This window comes from Nasonia vitripennis, chromosome 3, assembly GCF_009193385.2.
Source record: "Nasonia vitripennis strain AsymCx chromosome 3, Nvit_psr_1.1, whole genome shotgun sequence".
In the NCBI taxonomy this organism is placed as follows: Eukaryota; Metazoa; Arthropoda; class Insecta; order Hymenoptera; family Pteromalidae; genus Nasonia; species Nasonia vitripennis.
In genome coordinates this window covers 20,697,234-20,722,941 of record NC_045759.1, presented here as the reverse complement: position 1 = coordinate 20,722,941, position 25,708 = coordinate 20,697,234, and the positions used below count along the sequence as shown (strand labels likewise).

Below are 25,708 nucleotides of genomic sequence, written 5' to 3'. Positions count from 1 at the left end.
AACGGCCGATGTGCAGCACCACAGGCCACAAGACTCGCCGGCTCGTGCACCTTCAGTCAGCTCCGCGCGCTCACCTGAGCAGGTGCGCTGTTTCACTTCTCCCGCGATCGGTTCCGCCACCGCGCGCACGCGTATTTTGCCGGCGATTGTGTTTCGCTGTATCGAAGACCGGCTAAAGCAATTTTTTTTCTATTTCAAGAGTGACGTGATAAGTACTGTGTCTGTGGGAAGTGAGCAGGAGGATTGCGCTGGATTTTCATTTGGGATGGAGTTTTCGTAGATTTATCGCTGACCGTGAGTATATTGCATTTTTTGAAGGGGTGTTAAGCTTGAATTTGACATTTCATGTAATTTTTACAAAGACACGTCACCTGTCTTGTTATTCAATTGTGCGGTTCACTTGTCCGGAAACGAGTGCTATTTTTAAGGAACCGGCAACGTACAGTTAACGGAAACCTGAACACGCGCGAGTCTGCTTCCTTTTAGTGCAGCGTTTGCGTTTTATTGCACATCTCGTATTGCGACACATCGTCTTTACCCCGCGACATACCAGCCGGCGTTGTTTATTAAATATTTTAAAAGGTTGCCGTTGCAGCGCCATTTGGCAACAGCCATCATCGTCCCGTCGATGTAAAATTCTATTGTTTCGCTCGCGAAAACAGTTTACAAGAGCGTAAACCCGATTATTTTTTTTTAATATTTATGAACGTTATGAAATCCGTATAGAGCATCCTTCGTTCGCAAATAATAGCCGAACTTATATATCGAGAAATATTTTAATTCCGGCCTTACACTTTTCAGCAGTTGAAGATGTTTCCATCTAGTTGACTCTCCGACGTAGCAGCCGAGAATTTATTTGCTACTTTCCTTTTTTGTTGGAAGCGCCACATTTATTGTCTGGTGATTTGCAGAAAATGACTATTAAATTTCTACGCAATTTCTCGCCTCCTATACACGTTTGCGGACCATAGCTCCTTGTCACTTTTTGTTTTCGGCAAAAAGAAAATCATCAATCTGGATCCAAAACAATTTTTTTTTCCCGCGGCCAGTTCGTGCTTCGGCAGGTAATCCCTCGAAAGTCCGAAGGAGCGCATAACGCGCCAGGTTTTCCACTCGCGGCTTATTGTCATTCAAATGAGCGATTTCGTATTATACGTTGTTCCTGTATCTCCAAAGTAACGCGACGAATCACACACAACGCGAGCCGAGAAGTGAGAACCCTATTTAGCTATTATGCTGCGGCTACACAAAGGCCTCTGGTATTTCGACGGTATTTCAAAGCTGCATTGATAAGAACGAAAGTATAGTCATTTTACAAACGGTGCAGAGTGTCTCCTACTGCAGTCGAGTAATTTCTCACAAATATAATTGTCTGATATTTTTCCACTCTCGAGAGGCGTGATTAGAAAAAACCTTCGAACGTCGCCTCTATCGCAGGACGACACCCGCATGAGTTCAATGTCATCGACCTCTTATCCCTCGCGCAGCAGCATAACAAACCCGTAGGCTATATACTGTCAATCTCGAAACGTATATGGAAAACAAATTTGCCGACGATATTCGCATTATTCAACTCTCGAAAAGATGCAAAAACGAGCGAGAAACCACGAAAGTCGAAGCGAGAAGCGTACACAGCCGTACATGGGCACAATAGCCGAAAGTGTCCGCTGTACACGGGGGCACAGGTATACACACGCATCCAGAGAGCCAACTTCCGGCGAGCGCGCGAGTTTCAAAGTGTGAGTGTACTTCGGTGTCCTTCCAAGCATACATCCACGCGTCTTCCTGGCTATATAGCCGCTGCACAGGTATACGCATTATTTTGGCGCGCGCGCGAGTTTCGGGCCGACGTGCGGAGGCAAAAAGGTAGGGGAGGTCGTCACGCAACGCTGCCTTCAATGGGGTGAGAGACAGACAGACAGACAGACTGCAGCAGCGGCCCACACTGTGTTTGCTTTCTCTCCGTGTGTATTCGTATAGCAGGTCTGTGTACGCGTATATATGTATGCGCACCGCATGGGGCTTTATCATTCGGAAACACGCACGACAGGTGTGGGAAGTGACGTCACGTGTCTCAAGAATGTATAATTTTCGAGCTCGGTGCCTGCGTGTGTGCTACCGCAGAGACGATACTCGCTCGCTATAGACCTATGGGTTATGACTCGCTTTTGTGATGCCCTCTGTGCGCCGATGGCGATGAAAGGGACGATGGCAGTAGTCGTTGGGTTGATTCTTTCTTTCTTCGGACTCTGTCTTTATCGACAACACGACTGCTGTTGCAGGTGCTTAGAAACGGATGATGCGAGAGGAATATTAATAAGCGGGATTCGGGATTCTCAACTGCGACATTTTTTTTTCTTCTCAAGATCGGAGATTCGATTTTTCAGGCAGATATTCTAAGTGGCGCCGGGTTGATGCGTTCGGTGGCGTAACGTTTCTATTACGCGTAAACGTGTAACTTTCTTTTAAAATCGTGATTGTAAATTCAAAACGCCACGATTTCACAACGGATAGAACTAAATCGAGGCTGATTCGTGTATGGAAAAGAAAGAAAGTTGGAAATTAGATAACTTTCGGCGCCGAAGCTTATCTGAGAATTCGACACCTTCCGTAATAAAGTTCGGAAGTTTAGTTTCCCGACTTGCACGCGAACTGCCGCATCGACTAGCCGCCACTTGGCTGCCTAAAAACTCGCGATTATCATTCGCAGCGGAGCGAAAGAATAAAAGCGGTTATAAAACCGCGTTTTAATTAAATTTATTTATTTATTCAGTTGCGATTATTATGAAGGAGTTGCGCAACGCGCGCAGTAAATGCAACGCGATAAAAACGGGAAAATTGATAAGTAGATCCAATTATAAGCAAACGCTTAATCGTCCAAGAAGCCGTTCCTCACTTCCGAGTCGAAAAGCAGCTGACCCCAAGCAAACTCGAGCAGGCGCTTCAGTCGAGCGCCTCCTTTAATTGCCGTGAAAAAAATAACAAGAGAAAGGACACGTGTCATGTATACACCCCGAGAACAGTGTGTAGCATCGTTCCATCGTCAATTCCAATATATTCCCCTCGCGAAAAATCGCATAATATCCTCGCGCAATAATCGAGCCGTGAAGCCAGAAGGCCCAGTAATTAAATCCACAGACGCGTGCGCGTACGTACTTATATGTGTGCACATGTACACCTCCAGACGGACCGGCCGTTAAGGAGCAGAACTGCCTAGCGTTGCCGACATAGTCGGTTGGCAAGGGGAACGCGGCCCCGATTGACCGGCCGCCCCTGACACGATTCGCGCCTACTGCCTTATAGTCAAAAACCCAAGAGAGAGAGAGAGAGATGATTGTAACTAGAAAATTCGCGAGAAGAAAGTACGGGTGGTTCTCTTTTATACTCGCAACGCGACCGTCTTCCGTGATGACAATGATGATTATGGCTTATCTTGATGTCGCTCGAAGTGGGTCGGATCCTCTGGTTTTTGGAGTATAAAGCGGTTTCGCTTTTATAATTGGCTTGTTTTGATTTCGCGGCTATTTGGTCAAGGCGGTGAGAGAAATGATAGTGTGTATTGGTTCGAGCTCGTTTGAAGGAATGAAAAAAAGAACGCTTTGATGCAGAGTTCAAATATTTGACTGTGCAAGTGCGCGCGCGCAAGTCGTTAATTAAATACAGGAAATAAGGGTCCTGGGGACAATGAAGGCTGCGCATGTGTGATTATTCACGTATTGTGTGAGTCAAGCTTCGCGTAGTGGTGCGTTTGAAAAATATAAAAAATTTTGTTAAACGTCGCTGCATTTCCGTGGAACTGATGAAAACGATTAAAATATTTATCGAACGCGTGGTGCATGCGGTGTTTTGAAACCTCGAAACAATGGAACGCCGTATTTTCGTCCCCGATAAAATCGGGATCTTTTTTTTTTGTAACGCCGTAATTACGGTGTCTTTGAAAAAATGAGACTTAATTATCGAGGAAGTAAAAACGGAAAGGAGATAGCCGCATTATCTTAAAATGCTCTAAAAGGTCTTTAAAGAGAGTTACACTTTTTTATGCTTTCACTAAAACGTCGTCTCGCGGATATACTTTTTTTCCATTACTCCTCCCGCAAACCATCGAGATTTCTTTTTTTCCTCTCTCTCTCTCCAACTATAACTGTTATTTTGCTCGATTCGTGCGACATCGACACAGAGCTCATACCTACACTCAAAAAACGCAGCGAAGCTCGACCGAAAATTCAGCCAAAACTAAAATTTCTCCTCGATTATTCCCCCGCGATAAGCCACCGGGTGCGTATACAGCAACGGAACACAACAATACCCGCAGCGCACGTCCACGCTAAAAGACGTCGGAGCCGTGCGCGCAGCGAACGTCCGGCTAATCTGCTGCAGTCATCATCGGCAACAACAGCGTTACGTGGCTGTATACGTATACCCCCCGTAGGTGATTGTGTGTATATATATAGGATCCTAGACTCGTGCGCGTGCAGCCGTTTCCGGGCATCGGCCTTGCGAGCCACTGACCACGACGAAGCGAGTCCAACTCGCAATACGTAGTGCACCTGAGGTAGCAAGTGAGTTGAAGAATATGTATAGGAACAGGGGGGAAGTCCCGCGCAGTTGGTGTGGATGTGTCTATATATAGCTGTATATAGATGGAGAACAAGAGCTGCGGTGGGCTTCGTTGTTGCGGGGAGGATAACGGTGCGCTGTACTCGATGTCAAAGGCTGATGTAACTCTTTCGAGTAGCAGCTCGAGATGTTTTGATGCGCATGCAGGGGTATAGAAAGCGCAGCGATATTGTACTTATGGTCGGTTATTTTCTGATCAATGCGGTAGAGACCGCAAGTCTATTTATAGCTCATCTGTCTCTATATACTGTCCTCTGCTCTAACGAAAGCTCTTCTCTTTTCTCGTGCGGCTGTAATTAGCCTATCAAATTTCTCGCGCCTCGGAACTCTCCATCGGCGCGCAAAAGTGAGCCTCGACGATCAATTAATGAAGCTTCGTTGGTGTGGAATCGGGGCTGATGCTCTCGCTCTCCGACGCAAAAAGCGTCTCAGTACCGAGCCCACAGAGTAGCGGTGAAATCGATTAATCGATCACTGGTATATATACCTACACCGCCGAAAAAGGCGATATCCGAGAGAGGAAAGCCTCGACCCGAGGATCGCTCGACCCCGTGCGCTTAGGTGAAAACGCGAGACTCGAGGAAAAAATCGGCAAAGATGAAAGCGAAGCGCTTATCCCGTAGGAAGGAAGCTAATGCGCCTCGGGGTCTCTCTGCATAATTTGATCGTGAGTAGCCTCGAACGTGACTGCAGTTTATATACAGATTTTTCGATTATGTTTACATACACAAGCGAGTGTCTATATGCACTTCGTAGGCTATCCGTTATATGCAAGGATGAAACTTTCCGATCGGAAAGTGAAGGTAGAAGCGATCACTTTGCATTCACGCTTCAATTTTCCGCCTTTGATGTTCGTCCAGACGGAGCCGCGAAAAATCGGGACGTGCTTTAAGCCGCGGCTTCACCGGATTCATTTTTCGCGACCTGCTTTTACGAGAGATGTTACACTTGTAAACGGCCGCGTCGCGTAGTTTTCACTGGATTTTTCGCATTGCGCGGCGCGCGTGGCCAATATAAGAGAGAAAGGAAAGTTAAGATTTGACACGGATTTCTTCTATGACATTATGGTAAACGCCGCCGTCGCCGCTGCTTCATTTTACTCCCGAGCGTCCACCGACTATTGTCTTTCACTTTGGCATATATTTTTACGATCAAGAATTACAAGGCCGTAAAGGATATACGCGCGAAATTACGCTTTGCCGAAAGCGAAATGAAAATCGTTAAAGGTGCTCTTGAAAAGGCCAGAAAAAAGCTTCGCTTCCCCTGTAATATCGAGCGAAGAGCCCATCCGGTCGAAAAACACTGCACAGACGAACCAAAGCGCACAGTCGATTCGCGCCTCTTCGTGAGCAGCAGCAGCGGCAGCTCCTATTGTCTCTCCCTCCTTCTCTTACACACAGTCTGTCACGGGCGTGAGAAAAGTCCTCTTGGCGGCGGCCGGTGGATCTCCGGTTGCTCTCTCGTTGGCGCCGGTGGCTTTCACTCCGGCTGCAATTACAGTGCGCTGTGCGCTCGTGGTCAGCGCGCGACGATCTTGACATTGGGATTGGGCGACAGACAGCAGCTTCCTTTGTCGCCTGTGAGAGAGACGAGAAGAGAGAGTAAGTTTAGCTCGCGCGCGTGTATAGAGAAAGCCAGGAGTTTAGACTATGCGATGCTGCGCGCGTATGGCGTTTGGATATGGCCAATTAGACGACTGGCTTTAGAGAGAGAGAGAGAGAGAGAGAGAGAGAGAGAGAGAGAGAGAGAGAGAGAGAGGGAGAGAGAGAGAGAGAGAGAGAGAGAGACTTATTTTCACACGGGAGGATTTTGTCTGCGGTTCCTCTTTTTTCGGAATTAGTGCCCAGTCAACTTTTCGAAAGCGGAACGCTCGGAAGATGCGTAGTTTTTGGGATACAAACGGATGATTTTTTTTTTTGTTTGTTATCCCCAGATTTCCCACTAATACTATTATCCGAAGTCGGCTCCGTTTCTCGGCGGTAAGAGTGTAAAAAGCGTGCAGACGACGATCGATTTATGACTTTTCATAGCCTCGTAAAAATACAGTAAGCGTGGATAAGAGCGTCTCTAGAGACTCCCCCTCCCAGCGTGTATATCGCAACTGTTTTTTCAACAATAAAAATCAAGCCTCTCGCCGCTCAAAACTAAGAGCCATAAACAAACAAAAGGATCCTCGTGCGATCGTGGTCGTAATTATCGAATGGAGAAACGCTCGACCGGTTGTTATCAGCTTAAACTGCGCTTCCCGAACATCCGCTTTATTGACCTTCCGCGAAAGTTTCGCGCACGTGCTGCGAGCAAACACAAACGAGCTAAGTAAGCCTTTCGAGGGATCGATTATTTAGTCCCGGCTAGAGCGTCGGTAAAAATGCACGAATATAATACCGGCGGAGATAATTGCCGCTACGACGACGATGCTGATGTCCTCTGCTCGTTACGCTTGAGTTATTCGTATTTAATTTCAGTGCCGAGGCTCCTTTTATCGTGCGATGCTCTGTACTTACGCCGGACGTAAGGAGAGGAGAGATTACTGTTCAGGTAGGATTTCACGCAGGTAATGATGGCTAGCGGGAAATAATTTAGACTCGCGTGGTTCGCGAGAATCGTTATTATTATTTCTCGTAGCGACGAAAACGCGAAGAAAAGGAAAACCGCGGATAAAGGAAAAAAACAGGGCTAATGAAAATCCGATCGCGCAATAACACAATGCGCTCACGCTCCACTTTATACATACGGCGGCGGCAAAAGTGCAAGCACCGATATAATTACTATGGGAAATTCCATTTGCAAACTGTCATTCACTCGCTCGCCCAGGCTTAGAGCAGGCGCGAGGAAATTTCCTAGACGTCGGATTTATTGACTTTCTAGGAAAGTTCACCGAGAGAGCACACGAGTGCACAAACGCCTGCAGCAGCTGAGCTGTCAAAGTGACACTCGCGCGCGCGTGTGTGTACTTATATATTCATATATAGTTCTCTCGCGCATGCGAATGTCATTTAGCGGGTCGTTTTGAGAGAGAGAGAGAGAGAGAGAGAGAGAGAGAGAGAGAGAGAGAGAGATTGTTTTTTCTTCGCCGACGCGCGTGTTTGCTTTCTTTGTACATAATGATCTATTGTGGAGGATATTTACGGACGGGTGACACGATTAAAAAGAGACGCGCTGAAGAAAAAAGAAGAAAATTAGGATTTTAATCAAGTGTGACGAGAGAGAACTACGTTCCGAACCACCGGCTTCGAGATTTACGATTCTAATCGAGTCCGACGGACGTCCCTAATTAACTTCTTCACGCTTTGTAAAATTCGATCATGGCGACGAATCCTTAAAAACAAAGCATCTCCGAGAAAAGAAGCCCCACGAGTGTTCCAAGAACAAACGCGCTGCACTCATAACAAAAAGCGTCTAATTCTAATCATCTCGCCGCTGCGCTGCGCAACGAAAGGGACTTTTTACACGCGCGACCATAAACATATAACAAGACGCATCTTTCGGTATAGAGTCGGTTTCACTCGACTGAAATATCTTCCTTTTCTCCGTTTCCCAGATAATTGCCGCGCTGCAGCCCTGTGTGAGAAGCCGTACTCCTGCTACCTCCTAATTAAGCTCTACGCACACAATATAAATCTCTTCTCGTTATAATCGGAGCGCGAGCTGCTGCAGGAGTCAAAAGCGCGAAAGTGACACAAGTTCCCAGCGACATAACCGCCAGGCATTGTGCGTGGGTACATATATATTGTGTACACAGTATCGCGTCCTTGCGATCTATATACGAAAGACGATGACGCTTTATAGGCGAGAGAGTCACTGGGTCACGCGCTTGTATACGGAGATAATAAACTCGGTGGAAATCTTCTGTTTCAGAGCTGCACGTACCGGCATGCGATTATAGCCGCTTGATGCCGAGTGGAATTATGCGCCGGCATCGGGTGTCCCAGCAGCAGCATCCAACATGAAGGTGCTCCGATGCGCATCGAAGACGGACGACTACTCTCTGCGGCGAGCGGCGCCGTTTTTGCTGGCGCTGCTGCTACTCCTACTGCCAGCGACATGCGAGGCGAGGAACAACCCGCCGCGCTTCCTCACCGAACGCGGCCAGACCGCCGAGATCGTGCTACGACTGAAGGAAGGCCCGGAAACGCCGGTTGGTCAGTATCGAGAGCTTTTTGTCTGAGGCTTTTGTTTCCTTTATACACGGGAGAGAGAGGAAAACGACGACAGATTGTGGGGGTGGCTTGGGAAGATTTTTCACGGAGTCATCACGCTTGATGAAGCAGAGAGTGTGAACAATTTCTGGAAACGAATAGACTTTCTATATCACCGAAAATATTTTTATTATAATATACACGATTTCGAAAAAGCGATAGTATAGAGACGAGTGTGTGTACGTACACGCGCTTATCAGATCTCGCGGCTCTCTCGCCAAGGTGATTACCGCGCATATTTGTGTATCGACAAACTCTCGGACAGACACTTTAGGAGATGAAATCCTCGCGATAATCCGTACGGAATCTCGGAAAAAAGAAGTAAAATAGAGAGAGAGCGTGTGTTGACCAAATTCGGTGTGGATTTACAGGCAGCCTGATCTACCGATTACGAGGCGTCGACCCGGACGGAGATGACCTGACGTTCGGGGTACGAGATCAGCCGGGCAGCGACGTGATAAGCATCGACAAGTTCAGCGCTAACGAAGCCAACGTCTACCTCAAGAAGCCGCTAGACCGAGAGGTAGGTCTTTCAGACTGCTTTTCGGAAATTCTTCGCTTCTTGGATCCTTTCAGGGAAACTGCCTCTAGTTTAAGTGCCTCGCGCTATGGCTGATCTACACGCTGTACACCTGCACGCGTGAGAAGACGCGTGGCGCAAGTTTGTTTGAAAAACTTATACACAAGAAATTGAACGATGTTGCGAAAGGCGGATTGCACTATTAATTCTGATTACATCGAGGCCGGGCATATTATTCAACATTGCGAGCTTCCTAATTTTACGTAATTCGGACGGGGGGGGGGGACAATGAAAACTGCTATTACGATAATAAATAGCTTATATTTACACCGCGCGAGCAATCGGAAAACGGAGAACAATACTACTTCGATCGCAATCGAGCCGCGTGTAGCATTTCGACAGGATATCCATCAAATTTAACGGACCATTCTATATCTAATTTCTGGAAAGCGATAATCGCCGTCGAGTTTTTTCAAAATTTCCGGCCTCTCGAGCCAATAAAAATCTCTCCACCGCACATCTCCGAGAAGCAACATCTTCCCATCCCCTCGCCGAAAAAAGCCTCTCCTGTATCTATCAGCTCAGTCACGACAAACGCCGATAAATCTTAACGTCGAAAAAGGTAACAACAGCGGCGTAGCAGCCGAAAAGTGGGTCGACGGTTCGGGTTCGCAAAAACGTGGAATCTCGAGCGATCGCTCGATTCGATTACGCCGTTTCCGCGTCCTCGACTCTACGCGTATATAGTTATTGCAAGTGCAGCAGCAGCAACGTCGTTTCGCTCCGCGGGAGACCGAACTCCGCGAGTCGAATCGGTTCCACGCGGTAATAATAACACGCGGTCGCGGAATATAAGAAGGGACGGAAGAAGAAGAAGCAGAGATGGATGGCGGTACAAGGGATCTGCAGGGCAAACAAAGGCCAGATGAGTTGTTGGCTTAGATGGCGATGAGAGAGAGAGCGGCAGCCTTTGTGCGGGTGGTACTGCAGTGCGCGAGCTGTTTTTCTGGAATGCGGAGGGCTGAGAGATTGTGGGAATGCAAGCGTGTATTTGAGGAGGATCGCGTTACGTATACTTGAAAAACTTGCTTTCTAAGTATAGGCTAATAAACTAAAATGTGCCCGTGAAATGGTAAAATCTCTCACTTGAAAATTGATTCAGCCGCGCGCGAGGATTGAGTTACAGTTATGCCCGAGAAGTAGCACTTGTGCAATTAGCGTTTTTTCGTCGCATCGCCATTCCGATGATTTTTGCGCGAGGAGCACAGTATACTTACAAATGAAATAACCCATTTCCAGGGCATCAATTCGCCGGCCATTCGTAAAAGCTCGAGAACGCGTATAAATAAAGGATTTTGCAATAATAAGACGTCCGAGCTCGGAAAGAGATGATCGTTCTTGTACAGGCTAAACAAACACGAGGCGTATTATTACACAGTTTATGAGACAGCTCACTCCAATTTTTTCGACCCGCGTCTCTCTGTTATTTTCTCACTTCAATGTTCGCTTACAGTTAGCTCGATCCCCGAAGCGCTGTTCTAGCCATTAGCAATTTTCGTTTACAGCAGCGTTATTTTTGCCGTTGATGTTTTTTGATGACTTTCCGTTGAAATACTTTTTTTAATCCGTCCATGCAGACGAAAGACGAGTACGCGATAGTCCTAACGCTGACAGACGGCAAGCTGGGCGACAACAACTTCATAACCCAGAGTCTCCTGCTGCTCGTCGAGGACATCAACGACAACACGCCCGTGTTCAAGCCCCACCCGACGAGTCTCACCGTTCCCGAAGATGCGAAACCCGGAGTCCTCACGACGGTCGAGGCGACCGACCTCGATGAAGGCGCTCACGGACAGGTCGTCTACTACCTGCAGGAGACCGAAGGAGAAAACGATGTGTTCAGTATTACGACGGTTAACGGAAAAGGGGTGATCAGGTTAGCTGGTCAACTGGATTACGAGAGGAAGTATCTATACCAGCTGCGGATCTTGGCGGTTGACCGGGCAATCAACGAGAAGGTTCGAACTCGTTTCTATTGGTTGATTTGAACGTTGTGAGACAGTATGATTCGACCGGATTATGTCTATAGGTCAACACTGGATCCACCGCGATACTCGTGAAAGTACAAGACGTGGAGGATCAGCCTCCAGAGTTCATCTCGATGACTCCCGTGTCGAGGATCAGCGAGAACTCCAAGGTCGGGACGTCGGTTCTCCAAGGTAAGCCCTTCATCAACTTCAGAATCAAAATTAAGCACGAAACGATACATTTTTAATGAACAACGCAGTGCGAGCAATCGACGGCGACAAGGGGATCAACAACCGGGTGACGTACGACATAACGCGTGGACCTCGTCACCTCTTCGACATAGACGCGACGTCCGGTACGGTCTTCACGACAGCCCCCTTAGACCGCGAGGCGCCGGACAACAGCGACGGATCCTTCATCCTCGAGATAACGGTGAAGGAGGAGTCGAGCGTCGTGCCAACGCCGTCGGTGTCCACCGAGGTCACCATCATTCTGATGGACGTCAACGATGAGACGCCCACCTTCAGGAGTAGCAAGTACATAGCGGAAATAAACGAAAACGCGCCTCACAATACGCCGGTCAATTTTATCGGCGACGCCATACCCGAGGTCTTCGATCACGATTTGGTGAGTTTATTCATGTAAACCGTGTACACGCGGTGAGTCGGTGCATTTACAGTTGTATTGCAGTTTTGAAAGGCCGTTAAACTCGGCGAAATAGCCATTGTCGGCCATTATCTAAATACAATGGCCGTTTTACTAGTTAAGAAATTACTGCAGTGCTTTCTCGAATACGTCCTTTTTTATTCATACATTCGTGTTCCACTTTCGGCGAAAAAAAAAAGGCACGAGTTACTTCGAGAATCTTGCATAATAAACAGTCTCATTCGCAGGGATCAAACGGAACGTTCAAATTAGTCATTCAAGGCGATCAGGGGATATTCGAAGTGAGCCCGACGCAGGGCATCAACGAGGCTCCATTTTTAATCAGAGTTAAGGACCCCTCGAAACTCGATTTCGAGCAGATAACGGGTAAGTGAGTTGCCTAATCCGATCAGCAGCTCTTTGTCGAGGACGCGCACTGATGGAAAAAAATGTTCTGTTCCGCAGTGGTAAATTTCACTCTCGCAGCCAAAGAAATAGTGCCAAACAGCCCGAAACAAAGCGTCGTCCCGGTGAGCGTGTACATAAAGGACCAAAACGACAATTATCCGGAATTCACGGAAAGCACTTACGAGGTCTCGGTGCTCGAGAATTGCGCGGCGGGGACGACCGTCGCCTGGGTCCAAGCTTTGGACGAGGATAGCGGCAACTTCGGTACAAAGGGGATTAGATACACCAATCTGGGCGGCAGCCTCGCTCACGCGTAAGTAATGCCTTTTACGAAAAAGCTCTCGTTTTACGCACCCGATTCAATAGTAAATCATAGAATATTTTACTTTTTAGTTTAACGCTAAACTACAATACGGGCGTGATAACCGTGAAGCAGCCGGGCGCGTCCTTCGACCGCGAGCTAGTCTCGCGGCACTTCCTGACCGTCGAGGCTCGCGACGATCTGGGCAAGGGCAACCGCAACACGGCCCAGCTCATCGTCAACATCAACGATGTCAACGACAACGCTCCCGCCTTCCTGCAGAACAAGTACGAAGCGGTGCTGCTGGAGAACGAGGAGCTCTTCGACGCGCCCATCGTCGTCGAGGCCTTCGACATAGACCTCAACGGCACGAGGAACAGCGAGATCGTCTACTCCATCGTCTCCAGCGACTACTCGCGGAACTTCACCATCGACAAGAAGCGCGGAATCATCGTGCCCGTTGCCCCGATGGATTTCGAGGCTCTGCCGATCCTGAAGGACGCTCGCTCCGAGCCGTCGGTCAGGGCGCTCAAGCTGACCATAAGGGCGAGAGACAAGGGATCGCCCAGCTTGAGCTCGGACGTCTTGCTGGTCGTCTATTTCAAGGACGTGAACGATAACGCACCGGCTTTCGAGAGGCCCATCTATAAGAAGAACGTGCCCGAAGACTTACCCGGTGGAACGAGCGTTTTGCAGGTCAGTAAAACAGCAGTGTAGTATTCGATTCACGGCTGTCCAAGCTCGCGAGTAACGAGCGTAGATTGGCTAAATCGAATCGCAATTCGCAGGTGAAAGCTTGGGACAAGGACCTCTCGTCGCCTAACAACAAAGTCGTGTACAGAATCCAGAGTGGCGCGGGCGATAAGTTTGTGATAGAGCCCGAGACAGGGACAATCAGAGTGTCGCCCGGCTCGAATTTAGATCCGGATTTGACGTCCCCCAAGACCACGAGATACAGCCTCAAGGTGCTGGCGATCGATAGCGGCTCCGAAATTCAAAGGTCCGCCCAGGTCCTCGTCAACATCACCATTATTGACGTGAACAACAAGCTGCCCGTGTTCGTCGACCCCGGCACCGTCACTATCCGCGAGAACACTCAGGTACCGTAATTATACACGCGACGACTCGTCGAGCGAAATGAAAAATTAAATCAACGAATTCTGCTCAAATGAAAAAACTTGCGCGCTTTAATCGCAGGCCGGAGCTTACGTGCACCGCATCGTGGCCAACGATCCGGACATCGCGCCGATTCTGCGCTACAGAATCGATCCGAACTCGTCGGAAGCGAGGAACGAGGAAGGCACGCTAATCCGCATTCAGGAATACGATTATCTCGCGGCTCTGGAGTTGAATGCAGTCGACGGACTTCTGAGGGTCGTAAAGTTACTCGACAGGGAAAGAGTCGAGACAATAAGGCTCGGCTTGGTCGTCGAAGATTTAGCAGCCGTCAAGGGAATCCAAACTGCTTCGGGTAACTATTTTAATCTGGAAATACCTGGCCGGCGTAACCACGATTCTTCGCCGCTGCGCATCGCTCGACTGCGCTCTCTGCTGTGCATAGCGATAAATTAGCGCTTATCATTTATTTTTTCACAGCAACTCTCAACATAGTGATCGAGGACGAGAACGACAACGACCCGAGATTTCGACGGCCGTTTTACAGGCGATACGTCACGGAGAACAGTAAAAACGGAGTGAACATCGCCAGTATCGTGGCCGACGACGCCGATAAAAATCGTACCATCAGTTACACGTTCGAAAGTCCGCGAGAGCTCACCGACATGGTCAAACTCGACTCGGAAACCGGCGAGGTGACGGTGGCTAATAAAATTGACAGAGAGGTCCACTCTTGGCTGAATCTCACCGTTCGCGCTACCGATTCTGGAATACCGCCAAGGTACAGTCCCCACCGGATCTTCTGGTTTTATAGCGGAGCGATCGATTTCACATGTAATTTACAATACCGATTACATCTTTTTGATGCCACGTCGACAGGTCTAGTCTAGCAGAAGTTTTCATCCAAGTGATCGACGAGAACGACAATAATCCGTACTTCGTGACCGACGTGAGCAACGTGACCGTCAACGAAAACTCGAAAATCGGCACGGAAATAATCGCGCTCAAAGCCAGAGATCCGGACAGCGGAGACTATGGAAAAGTCACCTATCTACTGGACAGAATGTCCTCTCAGGTAGGAAAAAGCAGTAATTAAAATCGCCTTATGAAATGCGGCTCGCCGCCGCACCACTTAATTACGCTCGAAAGACGATAACCTGCAAGAAAAGTCGGCTGACGAAACCGCGCACGGCCGGTCATTTGAATTAATGAAGTAACGAGAAACGCGCGGCTTTATTGCAGGGAAAGTTCGCGATTCATCCGGACAGCGGATCGCTGACGGTCGCCGACACGCTCGACTGGGAGACGAGGAGCTCTTACGTGCTCGTTATCGAGGCCTGGGACAATTATCAGTTCGGTTACACTGCCGGTGAATCTCGAAACGCGTTCAAGCAGATCGAGTGAGTTCTTTGGAAATAACTGCAGTTGAATTTTCCGCCAGTCGGCTGAAAAGTGGCCTTCGTTACATTAACTGTTTTTCGTTACTCTAGAGTTACGGTGATCGACGTGAACGACAACGTGCCAAAGGTGGAGATTCCCGAGGGATGTGCGACGATCTCGGAGTTTCACGACGTTCGCGAGAGCATCGTGTTCGTCAAGACCAAAGATGCGGATAATCCGCTGATGCCGAACGGGAGGACGAAGATTCGTATTATCTCCGGAAATGACTTGGGTATTTTTACATAATATTGCATGCTTTTTCATTGAACAATGTTCAGGAGAAATGATGTAGCTTTGTTCTCACGGACACCCGTAAGAGCGTCTTTTATCTGACATCTGTGCATTTTCTTCAAGGCTACTTCACGCTGGAACAAACCGATTACTGGAGAGCACGACTGAAAGCATCCGAGTCCCTTCGCGGTAGATTTGGAAACTATTCTTTGAAGCTCGAGGTACAGGACCTTGGAAGTCCTCCCAACAAAGTTCTCGCTACTTTGGACGTCTGTGTGACCGACTACAACGACAACCCGCCTGTTTTTATTAGTCCGCAGCACAACGTTACCATCAGAGTACCGGAGGTTCGTTAATATAGCGCGAGTTTTTTGTCGAACGCCTATAGACTCTACAGTACTCATTGTTTTTTTTATTTTCGTTGTAGAACATGACTGTGGGTTCTGAAATCGTTCAAGTGCAAGCGAAAGATGCGGATATAGGACCAAACGGCGACGTTCATTATCGATTGAAGCAAGACATTGCTGGACACCATAGAACGTTTAGAATCGACCATAAGACTGGAGTAATATCTTTGAAAATGCCACTGGATCGAGAGATACAAAAACTATACGAGGTACAACAATGCAAAATTCTCGTTGAAAATTGTTTATTTAATAATTTATTATTTTCTCGTTTAACTGTTTCATCTGTTTTTAAGATCCGAGTGCAAGCCTACGACATGGGTACACCGACACCGCTGAGCTCTGATCTGGACCTGATGATTTACGTGAAGAACATCAACGATTACGAGCCGCAATTTCTGATCGACGTACATAACGTGAATTTCACGGAAGAGCGGCCAGCGGGATTTGAAAGAGTTATTCTTCCGGAAACCATTGACAGGGATGAGGTGGACGACCTCGACGATCCACCGACTAAAGTTTGTTATTTCATCGTCGGGGGAAATGACGAGAAATCGTTCGACCTTGACATCTCCACTCATGAGCTCACGGTAAGATCGTTACTCTGTTGCGCAACTTTATAATTAATACTGCAATTAGTTGTCTGCATATGCTGCTAACTAATATAAGGGATACATAAGTTATATAAATGCTGTGTATGACTGGAAGTTATTAACTGACTTTATTTATTTATATCTTAGACTGCGGTTACATTGGATCGAGAAACGAAGGAAGTCTACGAGATAATAATCAAAGCTACTGAAGATTGCAATACGATTCCTAAGAATCAGACAACTTTTAATGAGAAAGATGACACGCTGTTGAAGGTTGTCATTACGGTCAATGACATAAACGATAACGCACCTAAATTTATTAGCGAGACCTTTACCGGTGGGGTAACGACTGATGCTGATTTTGGGACAGAATTTATGCAAGTTAAGGTAAATAAAATAAATATATCTAAAAATTATTTATGAGTGTCATTGATAAGTTATCATTTTTGATAATCTATAATAACTTTTATTATTCAAGGCTGTCGATTTGGATACCGGGGCGAATGCGATTGTTAAATATTATCTAATTGGATCAATACAGATGACTTTAACTGAGGGCTTCGATAACATTCAATTACAGCCTTTTTTGGTCGATGAAACAACAGGGGATGTAACTCTGAATTTCGACCCACAGCGTGGAATGAAAGGATACTTTGATTTTATGGTAAAAATATATCGCTGTCCTTTAAAAATAATTTAAAATCAAATGCCAAACTAACAATGAATAATTGCAGGTTTTAGCCAACGATACCGATGGTCTTCATGATACTGCCAGGGTTTTCATTTACTTACTAAGAGAGGATCAACGAGTCAGATTTGTACTTAGACAACACCCCCCGGAAATTCGTAGCAGAATCGAATACTTTCGAGAGTAACTCTTACCCCCCATAAATTATTAAGCCAGAATGTAAAATTTTTGATTTATTAAAACATTTATAATATACTTTGTAAACAGGGTGCTGGGCAACGTAACAGGCGCTATTGTGAACGTGGACGAATACAAGATTCACGAGAATCAGGATGGATCGGTCGATCGGACGCGAACCGATCTCTATTTGCATCTAGTAGATCGTAACGATAACTCGATACTCGAGGTGTCGGAAGTTTTGCAACTAGTTGATCGCAATATAGAGAAACTTGATGCGCTTTTCAAAGACTTTAACGTACTAGACACGCAGCCAGCTCAACCGCAAACCATGGCGCAATTCGAACAAGCGGGCACAACTCTGTGGCTCGCTACCCTCACTCTGTTTCTGGCTGGTCTACTGGTCATCTGCGTGGGATTATGTCTCTCGCAAAGAGCTTCATATCAGAGACAACTAAAAGCTGCAAATGGTACCCTTGGTAACTAGTTTTGTAATCCGGGTCGCATGTAGGTTTTGACGGTTAATATGTATCACATTATGCGCTATAAAACCTTTCAAACTTTGGAATATTTTTAAAATAATTCTATGCAGGCAAAAACTTACTTACTTGTTGTGGACGTTGACGACTAAATTTAAGCACGGTGCTCGTTATATTGAATTATTCGCTCTTTTTGTTGAAGTGTGCGCTCATTTTCGCCTACCTAAAAATCAAAACAAATATATTTATTTTAAATAAATAGCTTTAACCTTTGAATGTAGTAAAATTTGTTTAAAATTACGTTAAATCGATGACTATATGTTTCTTTGTTTTACGATATCTGTGTACAAAATGTCATTATGAGGTGGATAATTAATAACTATGTTTATGCGGTTGCAGGCGTGACAGATTCGGAATTCTTAAGAGGGCCTGGAAGAGTTCCAAACACAAACAAGCACAGCGTTGAGGGATCCAATCCAATTTGGATGCATGCCTATGAAAACGAGTGGTTCAAAAGCGATGAATCGATCAGGTTAGTTAATGTCCGCATCTCATAAATTCTATCACAAATCATTGAATCACGCAAGAATTTCTTACTTTACAGTCATAATTCTGAAAGAGATTCATTAGACGAAAATGCTGTAAATAACGACGAAATGAATGAAGTGAACACGAATGAAATAACGACTGAAGACAAACCGTATTATACTCAACAAAGGGTCACATCGATATTCAGGTACTTTTTCATTTAAGGCATTGTATTGAATCAATATGCATTATTTTTTTTACCAATACTGATGATTTTTAAACAGTGTAGAAACTACAACGATCGATACGACATCCGACGATGCGAACGAGGGAGGCAGCTCGAGTCGCAAGTCACCGATTTTTCGGGGCCATAACTTGGTGCTGAACAACGTGTGCCCATTAGGCATAAATGTTGAAACAACGGAACTCTGACAGTCAAGGGTAAGGAGGAAATTGTGGAAACGAAAAAATAGGTTGAAAAAAATGCGTACGAACTTTTGTAAATACTTTTAGAATATTTTGTGGTACTTTATGCGAATAGGGCAATCGTATACAATTATTTATTTATATATAAATGCGTAATTTAAACGTTTAGTCAGATCTCTATTATATATTAATTATACATGAAAATATAGACTTAATACAGCAGAAAAATGCGTTACTATTTTTTTTTATATTCAACAATTAGGCTTAACAAATTTTATGTAGTAACTTGTTTTTCAAAGATTCTAATTTTGCTGAGAAAATATAACGATTAAGTGAATTTTAAAGTCTGTAAATATTACTCGCCAAAACGGAACATCGAATAATAGAATTTGTACCTTTGTAATACTTTTTATATCCGAATAAAATTTGTTTATACATTGTTTATTGTGCTCTGCTTTTCATTTCAGTATATATACCTATGATATATTACTTTCCAATTATTTCATATTAGATGAAAATACATATTCCACCGAGAAATTGCGGAACATAATACGCATGTACAATAATGCATACCTTTATATTCTATGTATTGATTGTCATTGCTGTATATTATTTACAAACATAAAGTTGTTGCAAAAATTACTACTAAGTGCATTCTGAAAATCGATTTTTTCTATATAAAAATATTAATAAACCTATTGGGCCATGAACATTCTTTTTTACTCCTAGTCACTTAGTTGAAGATAGACCACAACAGGAGAAATTCGCTTATTTACCATGAATCGATCAAACAATAAATCTTTTCTTATTTTATTTGTTCTGCATTTGTACGGTGCTTACTATTGTGCTTTAGCTAATAATAAAATTAATTTAACGGAGTATCTAACTGAAAATATGAAAAAAAAGTTCAGTTCTATTTACTAATTGGCAAGAAAGTTCATTAAGCTCGACAATGATGATTCAAGAAGTATTGAGATTTGTTCCATCGGTAATTATTAATACAAAAAATTTGCTATCAATGCAAAATAATGGATTGCGCGTCGTTAAAAATATATTAGATTCGTCTTATAATAGAGAAGTTTTGATCATTATTTTTATTCATGTGTTTGAAAAAAATAATATTACTCAAAGAAATTATTATCTATTTAAGTGAGAGTATTGGTCAAAATCCACGACCTAAATGCCTTTTATATATATATATATATATATAAAAGGCATTTAGGTATATATATATATATATTATATATATATATATATATATATATCTAAACGGCAATAACGATTCGAGAGGTATCATGAATTATTTACCGCTTTTTTGGAAATCCAAGTTTTTGTATGTTACTATACTCGAGGTAGTTCAATTCATGAATCAGACGAATGAATACCATCGCTTGTCACAAAGATCATCAATCACTAGTACTGAAACATGAATACAATCCATTTACTGATACTTATAAAACTTCCTATTATTTTCAAAACAAAAAACTTTTTACCGATAAATTAGTCAATTTCTATGGACATAAATTGGATGTAACAATAGTTAAAGATTTATTATACGCAATGGTAAAGACCGATTGCGTATAATAAATCGAAAGAAAGAAAACGCATGGAGCCTTATGTTTGGTATATTTATTGATATGTTTACAGTACTATCGAAATTTTTCAATTTTTCAATAAATGTTAAAGATGCATTATCAAGTAACAAATGTTTACAACTTTTCAACGTTACAAAGATAGAAAGTCCTTATACCACGAATATGACAACCGATTGTTGCGTTAATTTATATTGGACTGCAGATGATATGTTATCTAACCAATTATTAAAGACATCTCAACATGGAACGCTTTTAGAAACGGCACCAGAAAATGTTGTAATCAGACAGTACGGAACTTACGAAGAAATAATATCAATTGATCTGGTATTTTTCTTTACGACTGTAGTAATAGTTTTACTAAATATTCTTTTTATTGCAGTATTCCACATTGATAATAACTTTTGGAAATTGTCTAACATTTTCAAAATTTTAGTCGGTACAAGTGTAGTTCTTAAACTTCAGAAAGTTTCTGAGAGAATATATTTTTTTATTTTAAGCTTTATAAGCATGACATTTCAAGCACTAATATTAGAACAATTACTATCTATTTTGATGATCAAAAAAGTGTATTCTAAAGTTTGGATTTTCAAACTTTAGAAAGCCTAAATGAGCACAATGTCAGGCCACATTTACCGAAACCAGCTATAGAACTTTTTCAAAACTCTAATAACGTTATACAAGAGCTTGTGAGCAATTCCTACTCGATTAAAGACTATGGAAAATAAGGTGAATGTTTGAGTCTTCTGCTAAGAGATGATAAAAGTGTCAATGGTTGTGAAGTTGATTTTAATTTGGGAAAGTATTTGGCACAAAATTTTAAAGGTGCTAAGAACAAATGGATTTTAACTATGGTAGAGGAACCAATATTTAATGTGTGGTAGGTTATGATGCATTCGAACTCATCACCGTACATACAAAAATTCGATGAAATTTTACGTCGCATCTTTGAGTCAGGAATGATGAACTTTTGGACAGATAAAACCATGAGAAATTGTGTAATGGCCGAAAATCTCTTTCAACTCAATGTATCCATCAAATCTGAGAAAAAGTACACACAATTTTTACTGATATATTATATAAATACTGATGATTCGTCAAAAAACAATTTTATCTACATAATTGCAATTGGGCTATCAGTTGCATTTGCAGTAATTATTTGCGATTCTTTCTTGCTACAATTTTTAACGAACATAAAGACTAAAATATTAATTTTTTGTCACGGGTAAGTTGACAAGAAAATCAAATAAAATAATTCTTTACGCACATGGTCTAAAATAAAACAAAACTCATTTCAGATGCTTTACAGGCGATTGCCAGGTCGAATGTTGCGGCGACAGCGTCGATAAGGCATCTACGCACCGTTCACGTAGGTCCTCCGGAGGGGCTCGCAAGAGTCATAGTCAGCCGAAAGTAAGGAGTGCAAAAGAGAAAGAGAAAGAGAGACAGAGTCGACGGCCACTTTCGCCCTTATCGTCTTCCTGAACGTCAGGCTCGCGTGCCGAGCCTTATGCTAATCTGAGGAAACTATAACCCTCCAGTCAGCCCGGCTTCCTTCGACCTCGCGTACTCTCAGACTTTCTTTCAGCCGCCCGTTCCCTGGGAGTACAACACGTACAGCAGCTTTTTTATATTATTCAGCCGTGCTTTGGACGTTTCGCCGTCTAGTCTTCGCTGTTTGGAAAATGTATGACTTTTTTGCTTACAGTGCTGTGTGTGTTTAACCATCTTACTGAGATTTTGCTTGTGGAAATCTAATTGAATATTGTGTACTTTGACATTTAAATCGCGTTAAAATTGCATGTTAAAAAATTATGTATTGGAACTAATAAATAAACATATACCTATGAACATAATTTTTTCATTACATTTATGATTTCATCAGAAAAAGGACATAATTCCGAATATGATTTCTCAACAAACAAAATCACGCGACTACCCTATCAAGTCGTCAGCGCTCATTCCTTATCCCAATTGAAACTCGTCGACTTCCCCGAGAACAAACTAATTTCTTAAATTATTCTTGGGGTCCTGACTCATAGCTCCTGGCGTGGCTCGTAAATTGCCTTTTTTTCTACTCGCCACGCGCGCACGCGCCGATAAATGTACGAGCAGTATGACTTCGCGGAAAGACCACTGACTTGGAAATAATGGTCCTTTTATGATTTTCACAGAGACGGTGGATGGAATTAATTATCAGCGAGGTGAGAGAATCCCGGTAACAGACAAGAATTTCACATTTTTTGTAAAACCAAAAGCCGGTGGCAAATAGTATTTGCGCAGCGAAAATGTATTGTTAATGCCTACTTTTAGTAGAGCGAGTAAGTGACCTGTAGGAAGTAGCAATAAAATTACCAAGAAAGTATGGACATAAATTTGTTGACTAATGGAACCACAATTGTGATCATAGTGTTTACAAGTAGTTAAACATAAAATATGCAGTTCCCCAAAACTTTCAGTGACCTTAATCGCGCCTAAAACAATACGTGAATTACATCGATACAAAGAAAATGATATCTAAATTATTGCGAAGAAACGCGTCCACAGCCTTCTTTCCTATAAAACTCTCAAGTCAACATTCTGATTTGGTAATCCATCTGAAACCCTAATCAAGAATCCGCGTAAACAACGATTCACTTAGCGATTAGTTCGTCCATGCCGCTTGGAGTCTCGTCATTAAAATACAAGGAGTCCGCGCGGCAAGTTGACCACGCCATGGCAAAGCCTCTCGCGAGCCTCTACATACCCTATCAGCGCTGCGGCTCGACTGGCCTACATTCTGGCGTCCATTCCCTAACCCGTCCAATTTGCATCGCCACCCCCACTCACCCCTATGAGGCTCGACACGCGCTCCCTCTCTCCCTTTGTCCAGCCGGGCTTTTTACGACACACACGCGGCCCACGTGACGACGCTCGAAGAGAGAGTACTAGCCGGCTCGACTGTACACATATAGAGGGTGGAACGGTGAACGGCCAGTGGCTCGCTCGCGTGCACGGCATAGTCCTAGACCACCAACAGCACAGGCAGAGCCTATAGTGGGGGCTCGGAAAAATGTCGGACATCGACCACGAGCACAAGGGCTACTAGAGCCAAAGGCGGTCTGCAGGTGGTGGCCAGTCGGCGCGCGCGGTTATACGGCTCTGCACGACTGACCGATCGCAAGGGAGCGCGACTCTTGTGTTGTTACGATGACTGTGCTGGAACGTCGATGTGGGCGAAGTGTGGGCTTTTCGTGAATGGGGGGTTCCATCGGGGGATTCGAATCAAACTTGGGACTTCTGCTATGAGGGATTGAGTGAGACCTACGAATGAAAACAAATAGCTGGACAAGTGAGAGAGTGCTTTTATCAGTGAACAGGAACGTGGACCAACTGGAAAATCGGATGAGATAGAGGGTACAGAGGTTCCACGATCAAAGTGCTGTTGATGATCAATGTCGAATTTCAGCAAGTGCTGCTTTATCGGCGAAAAGAGGTTGACTTGGACTGAGGGTAATGGAAAATTCGTCACCCAGGACATTCAAGTGAGTTACGCGGATTACGTCATGGGCTGAGACAATTTTAGCTCGTGACGAACTGGACGAAAGGAAAATAAAGTGATACAATCCTGTTGATTCGAAACAATAGGAGGAAATTCGAATTTCAAATATACCCTGAAACGAACTCGTGCCCAACTCGAAATACATTATTCATCGGTGGAACATTATTCACTCGATCCTCAAAATGAATTTATAAGACATGATGTACTTATTTATTGCGATTATGCCAGTTTAACTGTTGAATTCATACGTTTTTACAGTGACAATCGACAGAAGAAAGTAATTCCAAATGTTCGTGGAGAAGTACTGCATTGAATGACAATTCAGGTGATTCTTTACTTTTTCATTCACTTGTTGCAACTATACGCGTTTGCTACACTGCACCTCACTCAGACGTCAACGCGGATCTTTAATTTGTCGTATACAGAGGACGCAAAGCTCGTAAATTTCTTAAAGTTTTAGACGTGTAAACGAATCAAAACTAAATTTCCACCCTAAGATTGGCTCACGAAGTTTAGTAAAGTGAAAATTAATGTCACGAAAATTACAAAATGCAACTTGTACAGAGTTTAGTTTCGCGTTATACATTGTGCCTGAGTAAAAGAGAAATGAATTATGCATCTGCTTGAGGAAGGTTTTGCACATTAGTTATTCCAAAAAGGCAGTTTCTCGTTTCTAGTCACATGACTTTGAAGAGACTACAGCTAATGCGCGACATAAGCATGTTGCCTCTACACATAATGACTAAATATAAACTTCTTGAAAACACGAGAGCGACACTTTAAACGATCCACATGAAAATACAATATTTTCATTCTACGCGTTCCTGCATTTTGATTCACGCGCGTGAAAAGCTGCCGCGGTTGCGGAGCGATATTTGATCAGCCTACATTTTAACGTCACGCGTGCAGCATAAGTGTGCATGCCACGCGCAATAAAAACATCTATTTCGTGCACAACAGGGTACGACGGTCGGCTCTGATGCGGAAAAAAATTATTAGTAGCTCGGGGGGGGGGGGGGGTGACCTCGTTTTTCCGGACGAGCGACTATGGTAAATTTCACGCGATAAGGGTTCGGGTTTACGGCAACGCTGCGGTATTGCATAGAATCGCCGGTGTCCATTAAATTCTTACCTTTATGGTAACGAGCTGATGACTACGCGTAAGTTTTTTTTTCACTATAAACTCAACCGGATGATATTAAAATATTTACAATCTCAAGAAACCGACTATTAATGGCCCCCGCCAAGACTTAGAAAAATTGTGCGCACCACTCGCACAATTTGTATAATATTCTCTCGGTGCGGCGATAAAAATCGGGTGCATTATTCATACCGCGCAATCATGTGGCTATATACCCGTCTTAAAACAGTAAGCCACGGAGGGAACCGCACATAAATCCAGATACTCAGAAAAAAGAAAGCAAATAATTACAAAGTACACACAACATTGTGAACTGCAGTTATTCTTCTCTATATGGACCATCGCGAATAGCGCTAACGTATTTCCAATCGCCGTGCTCAGCAGTAAAAACATCAATTAAACTTTCAGCGCAACGATTACGATGACTCTATACACCTGTACTACCTTATATGTAAGCGGTATAGCACGACAGAGAAAACAATGGAAGAAAAAAAGCCATGACAGAAAGAGAGAGAAACGGCTTGGCATCGATTGCGGCGGGCCGTTGCCCGATAAAGTCGTTTTAATTTTTCATTGTTGTAGGTATAGCTCCGCGAGCGCGCGTATAAAGCACATTAGGACTACGCTTCAAGCG

The 25,708-nt window shown here is 44.2% G+C and overlaps 1 protein-coding gene across 2 annotated transcripts; it reads left to right on the top strand.

The window, feature by feature from the left end:
• Nucleotides 1-68: 68 nt before the first annotated feature.
• Nucleotides 69-19,242, top strand: LOC100114931 (cadherin-23). Of its 2 annotated transcripts, none has more exons than XM_016983314.2 (25): nt 69-294; nt 8,476-8,759; nt 9,188-9,339; nt 10,974-11,354; nt 11,426-11,555; nt 11,624-11,991; nt 12,258-12,396; nt 12,475-12,730; nt 12,811-13,414; nt 13,507-13,818; nt 13,916-14,189; nt 14,315-14,615; nt 14,714-14,909; nt 15,077-15,234; nt 15,325-15,506; nt 15,629-15,852; nt 15,933-16,121; nt 16,206-16,499; nt 16,650-16,889; nt 16,981-17,166; nt 17,237-17,373; nt 17,458-17,837; nt 18,246-18,378; nt 18,451-18,582; nt 18,659-19,242. In XM_016983314.2, the coding sequence occupies exons 2-25, from the start codon at nt 8,564-8,566 to the stop codon at nt 18,804-18,806; spliced, it is 5,712 nt and encodes a 1,903-aa protein (XP_016838803.1). In that variant the 5' UTR covers nt 69-294; nt 8,476-8,563; the 3' UTR covers nt 18,807-19,242. The 2 variants fall into 2 exon arrangements, with proteins under 2 accessions (XP_016838803.1, XP_016838802.1); XM_016983313.2 differs by having other exon boundaries at nt 17,458-17,846.
• The last annotated feature ends 6,466 nt before the right edge of the window (nt 19,243-25,708 follow it).